Consider the following 13544-nt stretch of genomic DNA (forward strand, 5'->3'; position numbering starts at 1 on the left):
CCTGAGGTTGAGGAACAGTGGGAGAGTGTGTAGCACTGACCTCCGACCGGACATGCCTGAGCTGTTCTGTGTCAAATGTCTTTGAAGTGCTGTGAGTGCAATTCAAGTTGAATCCATGGTCGCTAGTGCCCCACATCTTGTGCTACAGGGAACAGGCTCCCTTTTCTCCTCTGTCTCTTGTGGTCTAGGGAAGGGGACAGAGTCACAAGTTCAGCAGAAGGCACGGCGCTTCCTGTCAAGGAAAAAGCCAAGGGGGACCTGCTGAGAGTTGACCAGGCTTTTATAGTGTTTTTTTTATATGGTGTGGTTTCTCATGCTGGCCATGAGAAAATGTAGCCTACAATTGACAGCGGCTCGTTGTCCAAGCACGTTTGGATATTCAGCAATGAGTGCTAGGTTCTCACACAGGGTCCAAGAGAGAAGGTTAATCTGCCATCATTGGTCAATTTGCCATCATTTAGAAACATTTTCAGAAACTGGTATTGTTCTCAAACTATTGTCCTCAAATGTTCTGATTTGCAATGTATTGCATCAAAAATTATATTTGACACAAAATCCCCAATTTTGTCGAGGCATTTTAATGGTCAAGCCTCTTGGTGCTGAATCAAGGTTGTGTGGGGAATGAGTTTCTCTGCTGATCAGATTTGTTCACAATGACCATGAATTTGCCTGGCAGCACTATGTCCCATTGTTAATAGGAAAGACTGCGCCCCGGTCAGAGCTGCAGAGATAGGGTTAATGCATGCAGGTGCTCACCTCCCTGATGACCCACTGTTTGGAGAAGTGCTTCTGCATACAAACTAGCCCTGGTACAAGCCTGTGTGCATACTGGAGACCTCATTGGTCCTGTAAGCTTCATGTGGGGATTGTAGGTTGAATGGGGGCAACTCATTGAGTGAGGCTGCCTGTCGCCAGAGCATGGTAGAGAAGGAAAGCTGAGTCTCCAATACCACTGAATAACATCGCCCTTAGTGCTGTTTTGGACAAATGTGCATCAGCATCCCTAAAATCTATGCTTAGTGCGCTATCAATAATTCATTTACAGAGACTTTAATATGGGGAAGATAAAACCTATTATTCTGATAAGTTTTTGTGTGGGATAAATCACTGCCATTTTGACCATTGAGAGAGATATATAAAACGCCTCACATTTTCCCCTGTCACCACAGGCAACTGCTTGGAGCACGCTTCTTAGTGAAAGGTGAATTCCTTTGGGTGTATGGCACAGAGCTTTTCCTCTCTCATCTCAGAAGCTCAGAATAGAATGTCTCTACCTCCTGCAGCCCACCATATTGTCATTTCCCCCACGGCTTATGCTGCCTCCTTATTTCCACATGCAAATTCCGCTTAATCAGTTGCTGCTGTTTTATATTTGCATATTTTTAGTTAAAAATTATGTAAAGAAAACAAAGCTTATATTTTTCACCCCCAGATTGCATAAGTTTACAGGAGACTTGTAGATGCAGGCTATAGTTGTGAGTGTACTCAGACAGATGATCAGTGTGTTCCAGGCCAGACAGGGCTTTGAAGGCCAGACAGGGGGGACAGTGTCTTGCTCTCAGATCTTGGAGGAGATCGATGTGAGATCCAGTGTGGAGCTGTGAAGGTCTTGGCAGGCAGCGTGTCACAGAAGGTGGAGCTCATTAGAGGAACGTTGTCCTCATGAAATGCCACTGTCTCCATCTCCCAGAAGAGGTGTCAAGACCTGTTATCTAATGCAGGAGAACAGTGCCATTAGAGGGTGGCTTCATCTGAGTGTTACCATGGCTTCATACTTCAATTAGAATATAACCTTTCTAATGTTTAGACTGCAAGTCAGTCAAGTGAGAGAGATACTACCTTACTGGAACAATGTTCTGTATCCCTGCCTGTACTTTTTAGTGGAGCAGTCTGTACCAACAGAGAAAAACATAACAAGCACTCTATGCCAATTGAGACACCTCAAGTTAACTGGGAAGTCAGTTGTAAACTCTAAGCTTTCAACAGAAAATCTTCACCTGTTTATGACATGTTAACAACACTGTAATAAAACTGTCATGAAACAGCAGACAGAAGTGCTTTTCCTCTGGTTGCTAAGGTAAGTGTTGCCGTGCAGCAGTGGTGAAGCCATCAGTGCTCAGCTGCCTCCAGGCTGGATGATCTTAGAGTGCTAACCTGATTAGCCCCAGTCTGCTAGCCCCCTCCATCTCTCTTACAGCCCCCTTCTCCTCTGTATCATATATCTGCCGCCCGCCAGCCAGCACCACTTGAGGAGAGTGTCTGTCTTCCTTCCACTTTGGACCTTTGCTTAACAGTTTCCATGACAACATCCAATCCCCCTTCATTCCAAAACACATTGCTTGTCTGTTGTCTTTTCTGCCTGCTTTTCTCTATCAAAGTCTCGACTGATCCTCCAGCAGCTATCAGGTATGGTAATGTACAATGTCCTCAAGTGGCCTCATGGGACAACTGTTGATCACTCTGGAGTACAGATACTTACCTCAATTATTCTGTATCCACCCATCTCTTGTGTATACTTTACCTATGGCAAGTGGCCAAACCGTCTCTATATCCCTACATATGCCACTGGGTTGTACAGCTGCTGCTTCACAAGACCTTTATACCTATAGTGGAGGTGAATACGCCATAGCAATCCTCAGCACAGCAAATCATCTCCATGTTATGTGATGAATGATGTGTTAAACTAAATGTTTTTCTCAGCTCAATCCCCCGAATTTACACCCCAGCCTAAGTGTTACTCCCTTTGAGTTACAGTAGGACAGGCAGTGACTAGCATCAATCAACCAAAATCTCAGACAGAGAAGATGGCGAGCGCAGCAGAGAGACAGATTTGGTTCATGTCAATTACTGCTTTATCACCAGAGCAGACAGCCAGCTCATGGATGTGACTTTTACAATGATGCAAGCAAATTGAATATGCGAATGCTTTGTGGGATAAATTAACCCAATGTGTTGAATGGAGCTCGGGCAATCTGATACAGTACCTAACTTAGTCCCCATCTCTCTCGCTCTCATCTCTCCCATTCCCTCCCGCACGCGCACACACACACACACAAAGCTTCGCTTAATACTTTCAAAAATGGTGTACGTCTCCATTTTGAGGGCAAGAAAGCACATTAGCCATGTAGCGGCTAAGAGTTCTTGGAATCCTGGGGATGTGATGTATGTGACATTTGCATGATTAAGTGGGATGATATTCACTCTGCTCTCTGGTTTTCAGAGGAAGTCCCTCTGATCTCTATAGCCACAGGGAAGGGGCCAGCCAGTACACTGTTACATAATCCCAAGGAATAGCCAACCGGAGCGAGGGAAATTGTGCATTGTGTGATTGATTACAAACCCTGAACTCCGCATTACTACCATCGCACTGACAAACAAACCAACATAGTGGAAGAAAAACAATAAACATTGTCATCTTTTTTTCAGTAGTATGTCCACAAAAGATCACCTTTATTTACTATTAATTGAGTAAGCACACAACACATTACATAAGTATAGGATGGGGTCCATTTTACGAGCTGTTTGGTTGAGGGAGTATGTATTTGCATTGTGTCACGTGTTTTTGGTTAAAGGATAGTTGAAATCATTGCTGTTCGCAGCTGAGTTGACGAGGTAGACATTGAGACACTCATAAACAGAATATCATGTTATTTAAATGTACCAATGCAATTCACACACACACACACACAAAACAGGTCTACTCTCAGATCTTTGAAATCGAGACAATACACACCGCAATCTGCCTAGTGCCATGTATAGACATATTAGAAAATGTGTTCAACTCATAGGTCTGGTTTCCTAGACTCAGATGAAGCTTATTCTTGAACTAAAAAGCACGTTCAATGTAGATTCTCTATTGATAATGCTTTTTGATTCAGGAGGAGGGTTAATCTGGTAAGGGAAACTCATTATGCTTGTTGGAAAGTGGGAGAGAGGAACAAATCTGAATTGGTAGTGCTGCCATGGCCTGAAAATAAAGCTCACAGGTGATTGAAAGGAAAGATAAAGTGAGATCTCCTTTAGACATGGTAATGCAATGGTTGTGTATTCAATGCCAACAGACATCCTTGTAGGGATCACACATTGATAATATGGCAATTATACTGATTGAGGAGAAATGTCTCTCTTACATTTATCATGACTTAAGGATAAAAGCTCACTCATCAATACTTAAAATGCTTAACAGCCTTGTGCTGCAAATTAAAAGAAAAATACATGGATTTGACATAAATGTTGTGGTTAACGTAACAGTTTGGAAAAACTGTGTTTGCAATGGCATATAGTCATTCACATACGTAAAACACTTAAATACAAAAATACATTGTATAAAAGTAATCTCAGACTGAAGCAATATTCACCACATATCAGCAGATTGGAGATATAGTAGTGTAGTGTTATTATCAAATACTTGGTGTATTATAGCTAACTTGGCATTGTGACTTTCAATGTACAGGAAGATAACGACACACTGTATAGAAGCATATGGGTAAATGTGTTCATAGCAGTAAAAAGGACGTACACATCTCTAACTATCATCTCTGTCATCTCTAACTATGATCTCTAACTGTCATCTCTAACTATCATTGCTTACTATTTCAGGTTGGATGTAGTGAAATTTGTTTATCAATAAATGCTTTACGGTTGTCCACAGAAAGATACTCCAAGTTCTTAACTATGAGCTAAATAGGGAAGAAAAAATGTCTGAATAAATCCTGGCTTTGTTTTTTTACCTTTATTTAACTAGGCAAGTTAAGAACAAATTCTTATTTTCAATGACAGCCTAGGAACAGAGGGTTAACTGCCTGTTCAGTGGCAGAACGACAGATTTGTACCTTGTCAGCTCGGGATTTGAACTTGCAACTTTTCAGTTATTAGTCCAATGCTCTAACCACTAGGCTACCCTGCCGCCCCAATTGTCAATTACCTATTGGGTCCAAAAAGCCTAAATAGATTACTACTATATTTCTGGCCTGTTTACAACATATGATAGCAGTATTTACAATATATAGATACAGTATGTGGTTCAACACCACTTTACATTTACAATTAGTGAAAACTGAATGAGCCTAAACTAAGTCAAGCCCAAAGACCCTCAAGCAAATAATCTACTGTTGAGTTCCATCACATCAATTAGCTAGAACTCAAGAGAGGAGAATAACCATTTATTTTAGAATAAGTAACAGTCAGTTGAAGCCTATTGAAATATTATGGTAATACGCATATGGCAACGTGAGCTTTACAACCTCTACTGTCAGAGGAGAGGAGAGGAGAGGAGAGGAGAGGAGAGGAGAGGAGAGGGGAGGGGAGGGGAGGGGAGGAGAGGAGAGGAGAGGAGAGTGCCACATACACATTTCAGACAAAGGTGCACATGGACACCCTAACAGTCATAGAGATCACATAGAAAAGCTTTAGAATACATGAACAGTTCTTGTCATTTTCTATTGAGCATCATCAAAAGTAATGTGTTTGTTAATAATACCAATGGCTTTAAGAATCAAGATCACCTCTAAGGATTGTTACACTCCAGGTCATGGACACACACAAAGAAAGGAGAGCATTAGTATGTGCCATTATCAGGTCCCTAGCCTAACTCAAAGATATAAATATAGAATCATGACAATCACTCTAAACAATAATCTTGGACATACTGTACTTTTGTGATCAATGTTTCTATATCACTGGTTGATTTGGGAGAGGGCCCATATTGTAGCTGCCCATTCCAGCCAATAATAATACAGCCAATATAGCCAGTGTTTGACAATTGTGTGACTAAGATACATCACAAAAACCACCACAATCAATGTCATTATTTGAGTAGATACATCAAGGCATTATTTACAGAGCAATTTCAGTTATTACCTTAATTTAACCCTATGCTTCCTCTAATATGAGGAACTCAAACTGCAGACCAAAGGTCTGGTTGACCCATAACATCCCCACAATGTTATAGCAGCACTCTGGCAGCTACAACATCCACAGCAAAAACAGTTAACTCTGAACACCAGGTGATTCGACCATTATTTGTTGTGTCAAGTGTGATAACGCCATTCGTTCACCATATACAGCAATCAAACCTTTATGCTGTGAGTTATACAACCTTACTCCATAGCAACCATGAGGGTGATTAGACAGCAACTGGTAGCAGACCCCAAGCGTATGTCTCAGTCAGTCTTGTGTTCTCCGTTCTTGGCCCATCCTCTGCTCATGGCCGCCACTACAATGGTGTACATGTTGAGCCAGGCCTGACGCAGCGGGGCTGTGTACCCCTGACCCAGACTGCACTGCAACATGTAAAGAAGGGACTCCCCCACCACCTGCAACATACACACACATGCATGCAAATGTTCTGAATATTGGCATAGATTGGTAAATTGTTGGAAGTTGTGTTTCTTAAAAGTTGTATAGTGTACAGTACACACAGTATGACAGTAATGTATTAGGGTAAGTGATCAGAGTGACAGTAGTCTTACAGCGAAGGACTGGGTGTTAACCCCGACTGCCTGGTGCTTCTTCCCCAGGTTGAGCAGAAAATCCTCCAAGGTATGGAGGTTGTCCAGGTGACTGACTGCTGCATCGATCACCAACATTACCTGGACACACAAGCACACACACACACACAAACACGCACAAGAATGTACGAACACACACACAAACACGCACAAGAATGTACACACACACACACAAACACACACAAGAATGTACGCACACACACAAACACACACAAGAATGTACACACACACACAAACACACACAAGAATGTACGCACACACACACAAACACGTACAAAACAAAGAAACGTGAACATACACCAACATGCAGCAAGAAGTTAGACATTTCCGTGGATTTGTTTCCATGAATTAGCCATTTAACTGTCAGTTTTAACAGTGATGGGCTGAGCAGAGTTACCTTTGTGACATGGTCCAGGAACTCAGGGCTGGAGAGGCAGTCTTGTATGGTGCCACAGTTTGTGTTGTAGTGAAAGAGGTTGAGGAGTGCAGGCTCTAGTTCAAACAGTCTGCACAGACACAGAACACAATACAGATACTGTAGATACATGTAAGTCACACAATAGTTCTGATTTTAATGTCTGGTGTAAGCTAATAGGACTGTCGGCAACAGTTCTTCTCTAGCGTCTGTTTTAGTAGCAGCAGTTCCAAAATAAAGACTATTGCAGCCAGTCGCCAAGCAACAAGTCAAGCCTCCAGTCCCGGTATAGGGAGTGTACGATGCACTATCTGTGTTGGTTAAGTGTATTTCTCTCTCCAATTACTGTTTACTATGGTGACTACATTATTTACACTATGTTGCACTATGCCGGGATATTTTCAGTGCATACAACTGCAGATTGTAGTGAATGGTTAGGTTTCAGTAAACTTTCTTACAAAACTAAATGCTGCAGATATCAACAAACACTCTGTTTTGGTACACATACAGTAAAGGCTGATATATACGAATCACCATGAAATCTTCATGGAGGAACACATGCAACTTCTCCTAACGCCTTTGTTCCCTCCATTCCTAACGGCTCAAATAAAAAGCTTTAGCTCAGAATTGTACCTGGAGAACATGATGACTCCGTGTGGAACTTTGTTCTTGCCAAGACTCTCCCAGCTGACTCGGATCAGCTCCTTCTCTTTCTCTGTCAGCTTCTCCATGCCCAGGGTCGCTCAATGTGAGGACTAGTTCTCGTTGCAGGAATACGCCAACCTCTTTGCAGGATCAGAGGAAAAGCCTCCGGTCTGGGCAACCCATTACACTGTTGTAGACTCGGCTTGGGAAACCTCTGACGACCCACCTGGAAACTAAGTGTAAGTACAAGAGGGAAGACATAACATAGCAAAACCAAAACAATAGAAAGAGGAACTTATGATCGTTGGATGTGTGCAAATCCCAGCATACCTTGGTTGTGAGACTCTTTTCTCCTCACAAGCTACCTGTGTGTGTGTGTGTGTGTGTGTGTGTGTGTGTGTGTGTGTGTATTTGTGTGTGTGTGTGTGCAGAGCTGCTTTGGCAGGCACCCTTGTGCACTTACTTGCTCTCTTGCTCACGGTGCATTCAGAGAGAGACAAGTCATCCGCCGCTCTTATCTGTCACACTGACTGCTGTCTCTGTCCCTCCCCCTTTCTCTCTCCCGCTATGCTCTCTCTCCAGCACTGTGGATTTGTTCACCCCACTAAAGAAGGAAAGATTTCTCTCTTTTTATCTGTTGAGTATGTGATGAGCTACAGCTCCTCCTGCAGGTGAACCAAGGGCTGTCAAAAACATAATCCTCCCCATAAATAAACAAACACATATAGGGTGCACCTTGACTTGCACTGTCACCTCCAGAGGAGGCTGGTGAGAGGAGCTATAGGAGAACAGGCTCATTGTAGTGGCATGGAATCGAGTCAAACATGTGGTTTCCATATGTTTGATGTGATTGATACCATTACATTCATTCCATTCCAGCCATTACAATGAGCCCATCCTCCTATAACTCCTCCCACTGGTCACCTCATATAAGGTTAGAGGGCAATTAACTAATGCGGGATAAGTAAACAGTTAATCATAAGCATGATGTTGCATAATGGGGAATGTCAGACCCCAATTGGGGGCCAAAATTAACATTTTAGAGTTGCTCTTTAACCTTGCTATGAATCTTTCTACCATCAGATAGTTTTATGCCCAAAAACTACACTGAATGACACTCTGTAGTGCTTCAACCACAGACACTTAATCTGGAGCACTTGAATAATGAAATGTGTGGGAATTTTTATATTGTAGCTGAAGTAATAACAGACTTGAGGGCTCCACCTTTGCAAAAGTATATGGTTATTGTTTAACTGCTTGGAGAGGCGTCTTCTCAGACACTCAGATGACCAAGTCTGGTGGCCAAACTTACAGCATGTCATTACCCCACATAAGAGATGGGTTTTTTCTCAGCCATGCTATTGCCTGTTTTATTGGAATGCTTGTGCTCAACCGTTTCATTACATAGGTTTTTTCCCACACCTTTAAAGTTAGGATGTAATTAAACAGCCTTGCCCTACTATTCTCTGGGCCAGAGAGGTGATAGTGTTGTATTCCATATGATCTTATGCTGTTAGCCATGGCATTCTCTGTGTTTATAGTAACTTCTGTAGGGAATACCCAAGATGGTAAAAAGCAGTCTCCTGCTTGACCACTGGGGGGTGTAAAGAGGAGAAACATGGTTTCCATGACAACCTCACTGGAGCCCTTGAACTTCTGTCATGTGATGCTTGAGCTCTCTTGGATCTGTCATTCAAGCATCTCCAACCGATGTGAACCTGGTTTGATTGATGGGATTTCAGCTGATTGATGGGATTACAGCTGGTTTGACTGATGGGATTTCAGGCCTACTGTACAGTGTAAAAGACCATTTAAGGTCACTCAATGACTTCCATAGCCATCTTTATTAGAATACAGCCAAACATTTGAGGTGGGACTTCACATCACGGTTCTGTGATGGTACCCTCCAAATGACCATATAAACTGGTCTCCATGGAGACAACAAGGTATGGCTCTGGAATGGGTCCTTGCTATCTGGGATCCTTGGGACGTCACTACCCCATTGAAGTTGAAATGTAAAATGGTTAAGGTTAGGGTAGGGGTTAAGGTTTGGGTTAGGGTTTAGGGTAGAGTTGCCCCTAGGATTCCGGATAGCTGTTAGCCTTTGGAATGGTGGTCGGCTGCCAGCTACAGTGTGTAGGGATCTGTTGTCAGCTTCTTTGAGTGTGTTTCATCAGCCAACTTAAAAAATGATATCCAGTAATGTACATACATATTCAGATATTTCCATCTGGTTAGCAAAATCCCATAAATACATGGCTGTAAACTGCTTCAGCTCACTGTGGAGGCCAGTATTAAACCCCATTTGAAGTGGAAATGGGCAGAGAGCAGTGCACTGAATGACTTTTGTGATGGCAGATGAATGTCTAGACCTATATACTTAACTGGCACTGTGGCTCTTGAAATAGCCAGAGACCTTAACCAAAGCATCAAAGAAATGTCAATTTCTGACGTTTCCTGTCCTTATTGGACCTGTCCATTGGCAACATATTTATGGCCTTGCATGACAGATTTAATATCGTACTATAATATCCCTTAGATCACTGTCAGCACTTTGATTTATCAGTGAGGGATGGCATACTAACTACACCAGGACCATTCAGAATCTGTAGTATCGGCCTATGTTTTGTTTTTAAACCCTTTTTCCCATCTGGTTACTAAGTATCTGTTCTCCTTTGTAATGCCACGCGTATCCCGGCAAAATTGTAGAAAACCAAATAAGCCCCTTATAGTCAGTTTTAATAAGGTTGAAATATTATGCAGCCATACATTTAATATTCCATAATACCCTGCCATTGTCAAATTCAAAATGACTTATAAATATATAGTTATATAAACCTTTATTAATTTTCTCACATTTGCTCCAGTTAATATCAATTTAAAAGCTCCAGAGGCCACATGTCCCTGTTTAGAAAGGTCATAATCCATAACAAACATGTCAGACAGTCAAAGACCGGGTCAACATAGTTAAATTAGACTATAATTATTTTAGAACATAGTGCTCTTTGAAACAAAATGGCTATATGGAGTTTCATGCCGGGTCGACCTTTTTGATCATACATTTATTTCCACTCTGGTTTTCACGCTCTCTTCCTCTACCTCTTCAATTTTCTCCCAGACGTCTATGTTTCCATCCCTAAATCAGACATGTCGGGTTAGAAAATGTCTATATTGTAATTACATCAACGTTTTGCTTGGCTGCAGTATTTTGTCACCTCTTCGCTAAATACTTTATGACAGTCTCCCTGTATTATGTAATGCAACATTGTATAAATGACCAAACCACATGGCGCCCTTGGAGTTCCAGCTGCAGTGGTATTATATATTGTATGAATACAACTAACAGTTAGTGGGTAGACACACTGCTACACACCCTTGTTGTCATTGTAGGTACCTTTTCTCCATGTTACTCTCAATACTTTGGTCATCACAATCGTCATCAGATTTGAAGATCGGTGTCGTTTCAAACTCTCATTCAAACCAGCTTCCCTCTGCATAGTCGCTCTGCGTTTTTCTACAGCAATTACATCAAAAACAATGGAATAGAAATGGGGCAGTTAACAGTTCAAACGCTCTTCTCAACTGTTTGCAATTCCATAAATGTAGTTTCCAAGCCCATAGTTTACCTGTGACACCTGTTCAAAGAGGTAAGGATGGTCAGTGACTCTGGTCTTCATATCCTGTAGCTCCTTCTTATACTCTTTCATCCTTTGTTGCTCAGACTCGCTACAAGTACAGAGCCACAGACACATTAGGTAAAGAAATACAGTACAACTCTTTAATCAGTCTGTTCTTTTCAGTTTTCATCTAAGGAATTTCCATGTCCTCACCAGTGCTGTTTCAGCTTCTCACCTCTTTCAGGCTGCTGTGAGGGTCCATGACCTTGGCACGGACAGCCACTGTCTTCTTCATGGCCTGAGACATCATCCTGTGTTTCCTCATAAACTCTGCACTCTCCTGCTCCGTGCTCTCCCTCTGCTCCACAGACCTTCTGATGGACCATAGGACAGAGAGAGTAATAGTCATCTTTACTGTGATCTGTGCGAATGAAAGAGACACATCTGATAGTGAAGTTTACAGTTCCCTCTTACCTAATGGCCATACAGCGTTTCCTTGCTGCATCTGTAATGTAGGTGGGAAGCGTATCTGTAGACAGCGATGTTAAACCACCAAAGGAATTGCTTCTCTTCAAAAAGGCACTGACTATGGATTCCTGAGAACAAAAATTACACGAGGAAACAAACCAAAGCCAAAGTAATAAACATATCAGTTCTATACTGAACTAAGTTATATTTGCAGAGTGCTACAGTAAGCTCACTTGTTCTTTTTCAGAGCTGCTCCTGCTTGTTCTTGAGGGCAGGGTTGATGTCCGCAGGTGGAAGGGCTGACACTTGGTCACATATTTCCTCTCGGCCCTCCTCAAGGCTTCCCTGTGGAAAGCTTTGTGCAGCCTATCAAAGTCAGGAACCTGGGAGGTGGTCTGATCCAGGAAGGCCAGGACCTCCTTCTTAGTGTGCTGGAAGCTGTGAGGTTCAGGGTTCTCAGTATGAGTTTGGTTCTCTATAGGTGCTGTCGACTTCCTCAAGTTCTCCTGGGCCCTCGGCTGGATGCATATCATCCTGCGCAGCTCCTCCTCTACAGAGCATGCAGAATTCAGTGGGGGAAAAAATTGATTTAGAGAGGATAATAATAAATTTATAACACCATTTCCTGTACCTTAGCAACATCTCAAGAGATGTTTTTTTAGGCAACACACCTTTCAAATGCTCTCCATCAGCTTCTCTCTCTTCTTCTCATCTCTCTCCAGGAAGCTGAAGGGCTTCTGCATGGAGAGCATGAAGTCCTTCCTCTGTTCATGGCCTTCCTTCCTCTCCCTCTGTCGCACCTGCATCATAGAGGTGCAAAAACACTTGGACAAGCACAGGAACAGCACGGAACTTCCTCTGACACTCCGCCTCCTCTTTCTCCTCTTTACTTAGTTGGTGCTGCTCTGTTTCTGTTGGCCTTGATGCTGAAGTTGCTGTGGTCCTCTCTGTGTGACAGTTGTGACGGATTCCCAGGCTGCAGAGGATGTGATAGACCTCTACGATTGCCTGACCTGTTGGGAGGTCCTGGAGTACTAGACTACCTGTCGACATCTGCTGACAGCATAGAGTTCTGCTGGATCCTTCTCTCCAGGCCCTCTCCCTGTCTCCTCTCTGTCTCCTGCAGCTGCTGCTTGTGGGCCTCCTTCATTGCTTGCAGCTGGTGTTGGAGCAGCACGTCTGATCTCAGGCCATCCTCCAGGAAAGCCTGATGATCTACAATGTTCCTAGCAGCAGTGTGTCCTCCTGAACCCAACACTCACCAGACAGCTATGGAAAGAAGAAAAAGGAAGACATTTTGATTATATTCCAAAAACACCTCTTCAAGAAACACCTCTCACAGTGAGAAAAACCCAGCTATTTTTATTTTCCACAGAACTGACAAATATCAGGAAAAAAACAGGAGAAAAACTCCAGCAGCACATGGTGTGAGCCTGCGCAAGGGTTGCCCTAGCAACCAAACTGCTTCTCCTAACATTAGCAGAGAGGTATTCTTATGTCTATGGTGTTAACATAGTACATGCTAAACTACTGTTTTAGGGCAGAAAAATAGTATTGTTTCACAATGCATAACTACAATCAATTGTGAGATGAAAATATAGTGGAATGTCGAAAAATAGATATTTGAAAATAACCTGATTCTCGTGCACGATAGAACTACCGTATACTTATTCCAGCGCAACATTCTTATCCCCTTCTTCCTGCTTCACAATGAAGACAGTCATATATCGACGTCATATATCCATACACACTGTTACAATGTTATAACTTTAGAATTACTGGATAATGTTTAGCAAAACCAAGATATTTGACTCCACCCCTGCAGCCCTCTAACGTTTGATTGGCTGAAGTAAAAGCTTGAGGTATCATGTTCATACATTTTAGGAACAC

The 13544-nt window shown here is 42.5% G+C and overlaps 2 protein-coding genes across 3 annotated transcripts; both read right to left on the reverse strand.

Moving 5' to 3' along the window:
- Positions 1–238: 238 nt before the first annotated feature.
- On the reverse strand, positions 239–8066 carry ngb1 (neuroglobin 1; the record flags this gene model as incomplete). The annotated part of the gene is given in 5 exon segments (NM_001124388.1): positions 239–256; positions 5823–6314; positions 6471–6590; positions 6907–7015; positions 7558–8066. Coding segments are annotated over 4 exon segments (480 nt in total). The 5' UTR covers positions 7656–8066.
- A 2225-nt stretch (positions 8067–10291) lies between these two features.
- On the reverse strand, positions 10292–13338 carry LOC149975230 (protein FAM161B-like). Of its 2 annotated transcripts, XM_090211331.1 has the most exons (8): positions 13289–13338; positions 12326–12923; positions 11888–12204; positions 11661–11782; positions 11422–11560; positions 11196–11295; positions 10964–11083; positions 10292–10705 (listed from the first exon to the last, which is right to left on the reverse strand). In XM_090211331.1, the coding sequence occupies exons 3-6, from the start codon at positions 12185–12187 to the stop codon at positions 11287–11289; spliced, it is 570 nt and encodes a 189-aa protein (XP_090067457.1). In that variant the 5' UTR covers positions 12188–12204; positions 12326–12923; positions 13289–13338; the 3' UTR covers positions 10292–10705; positions 10964–11083; positions 11196–11286. The 2 variants fall into 2 exon arrangements, with proteins under 2 accessions (XP_090067457.1, XP_090067456.1); XM_090211330.1 differs by lacking the exons at positions 10292–10705; positions 10964–11083; positions 11196–11295; positions 13289–13338 and having other exon boundaries at positions 11406–11560.
- Positions 13339–13544: the final 206 nt, after the last annotated feature.

This window comes from Oncorhynchus mykiss, chromosome 19, assembly GCF_057628025.1.
Source record: "Oncorhynchus mykiss isolate SJ-2025 chromosome 19, ASM5762802v1, whole genome shotgun sequence".
Taxonomy (NCBI): Eukaryota; Metazoa; Chordata; class Actinopteri; order Salmoniformes; family Salmonidae; genus Oncorhynchus; species Oncorhynchus mykiss.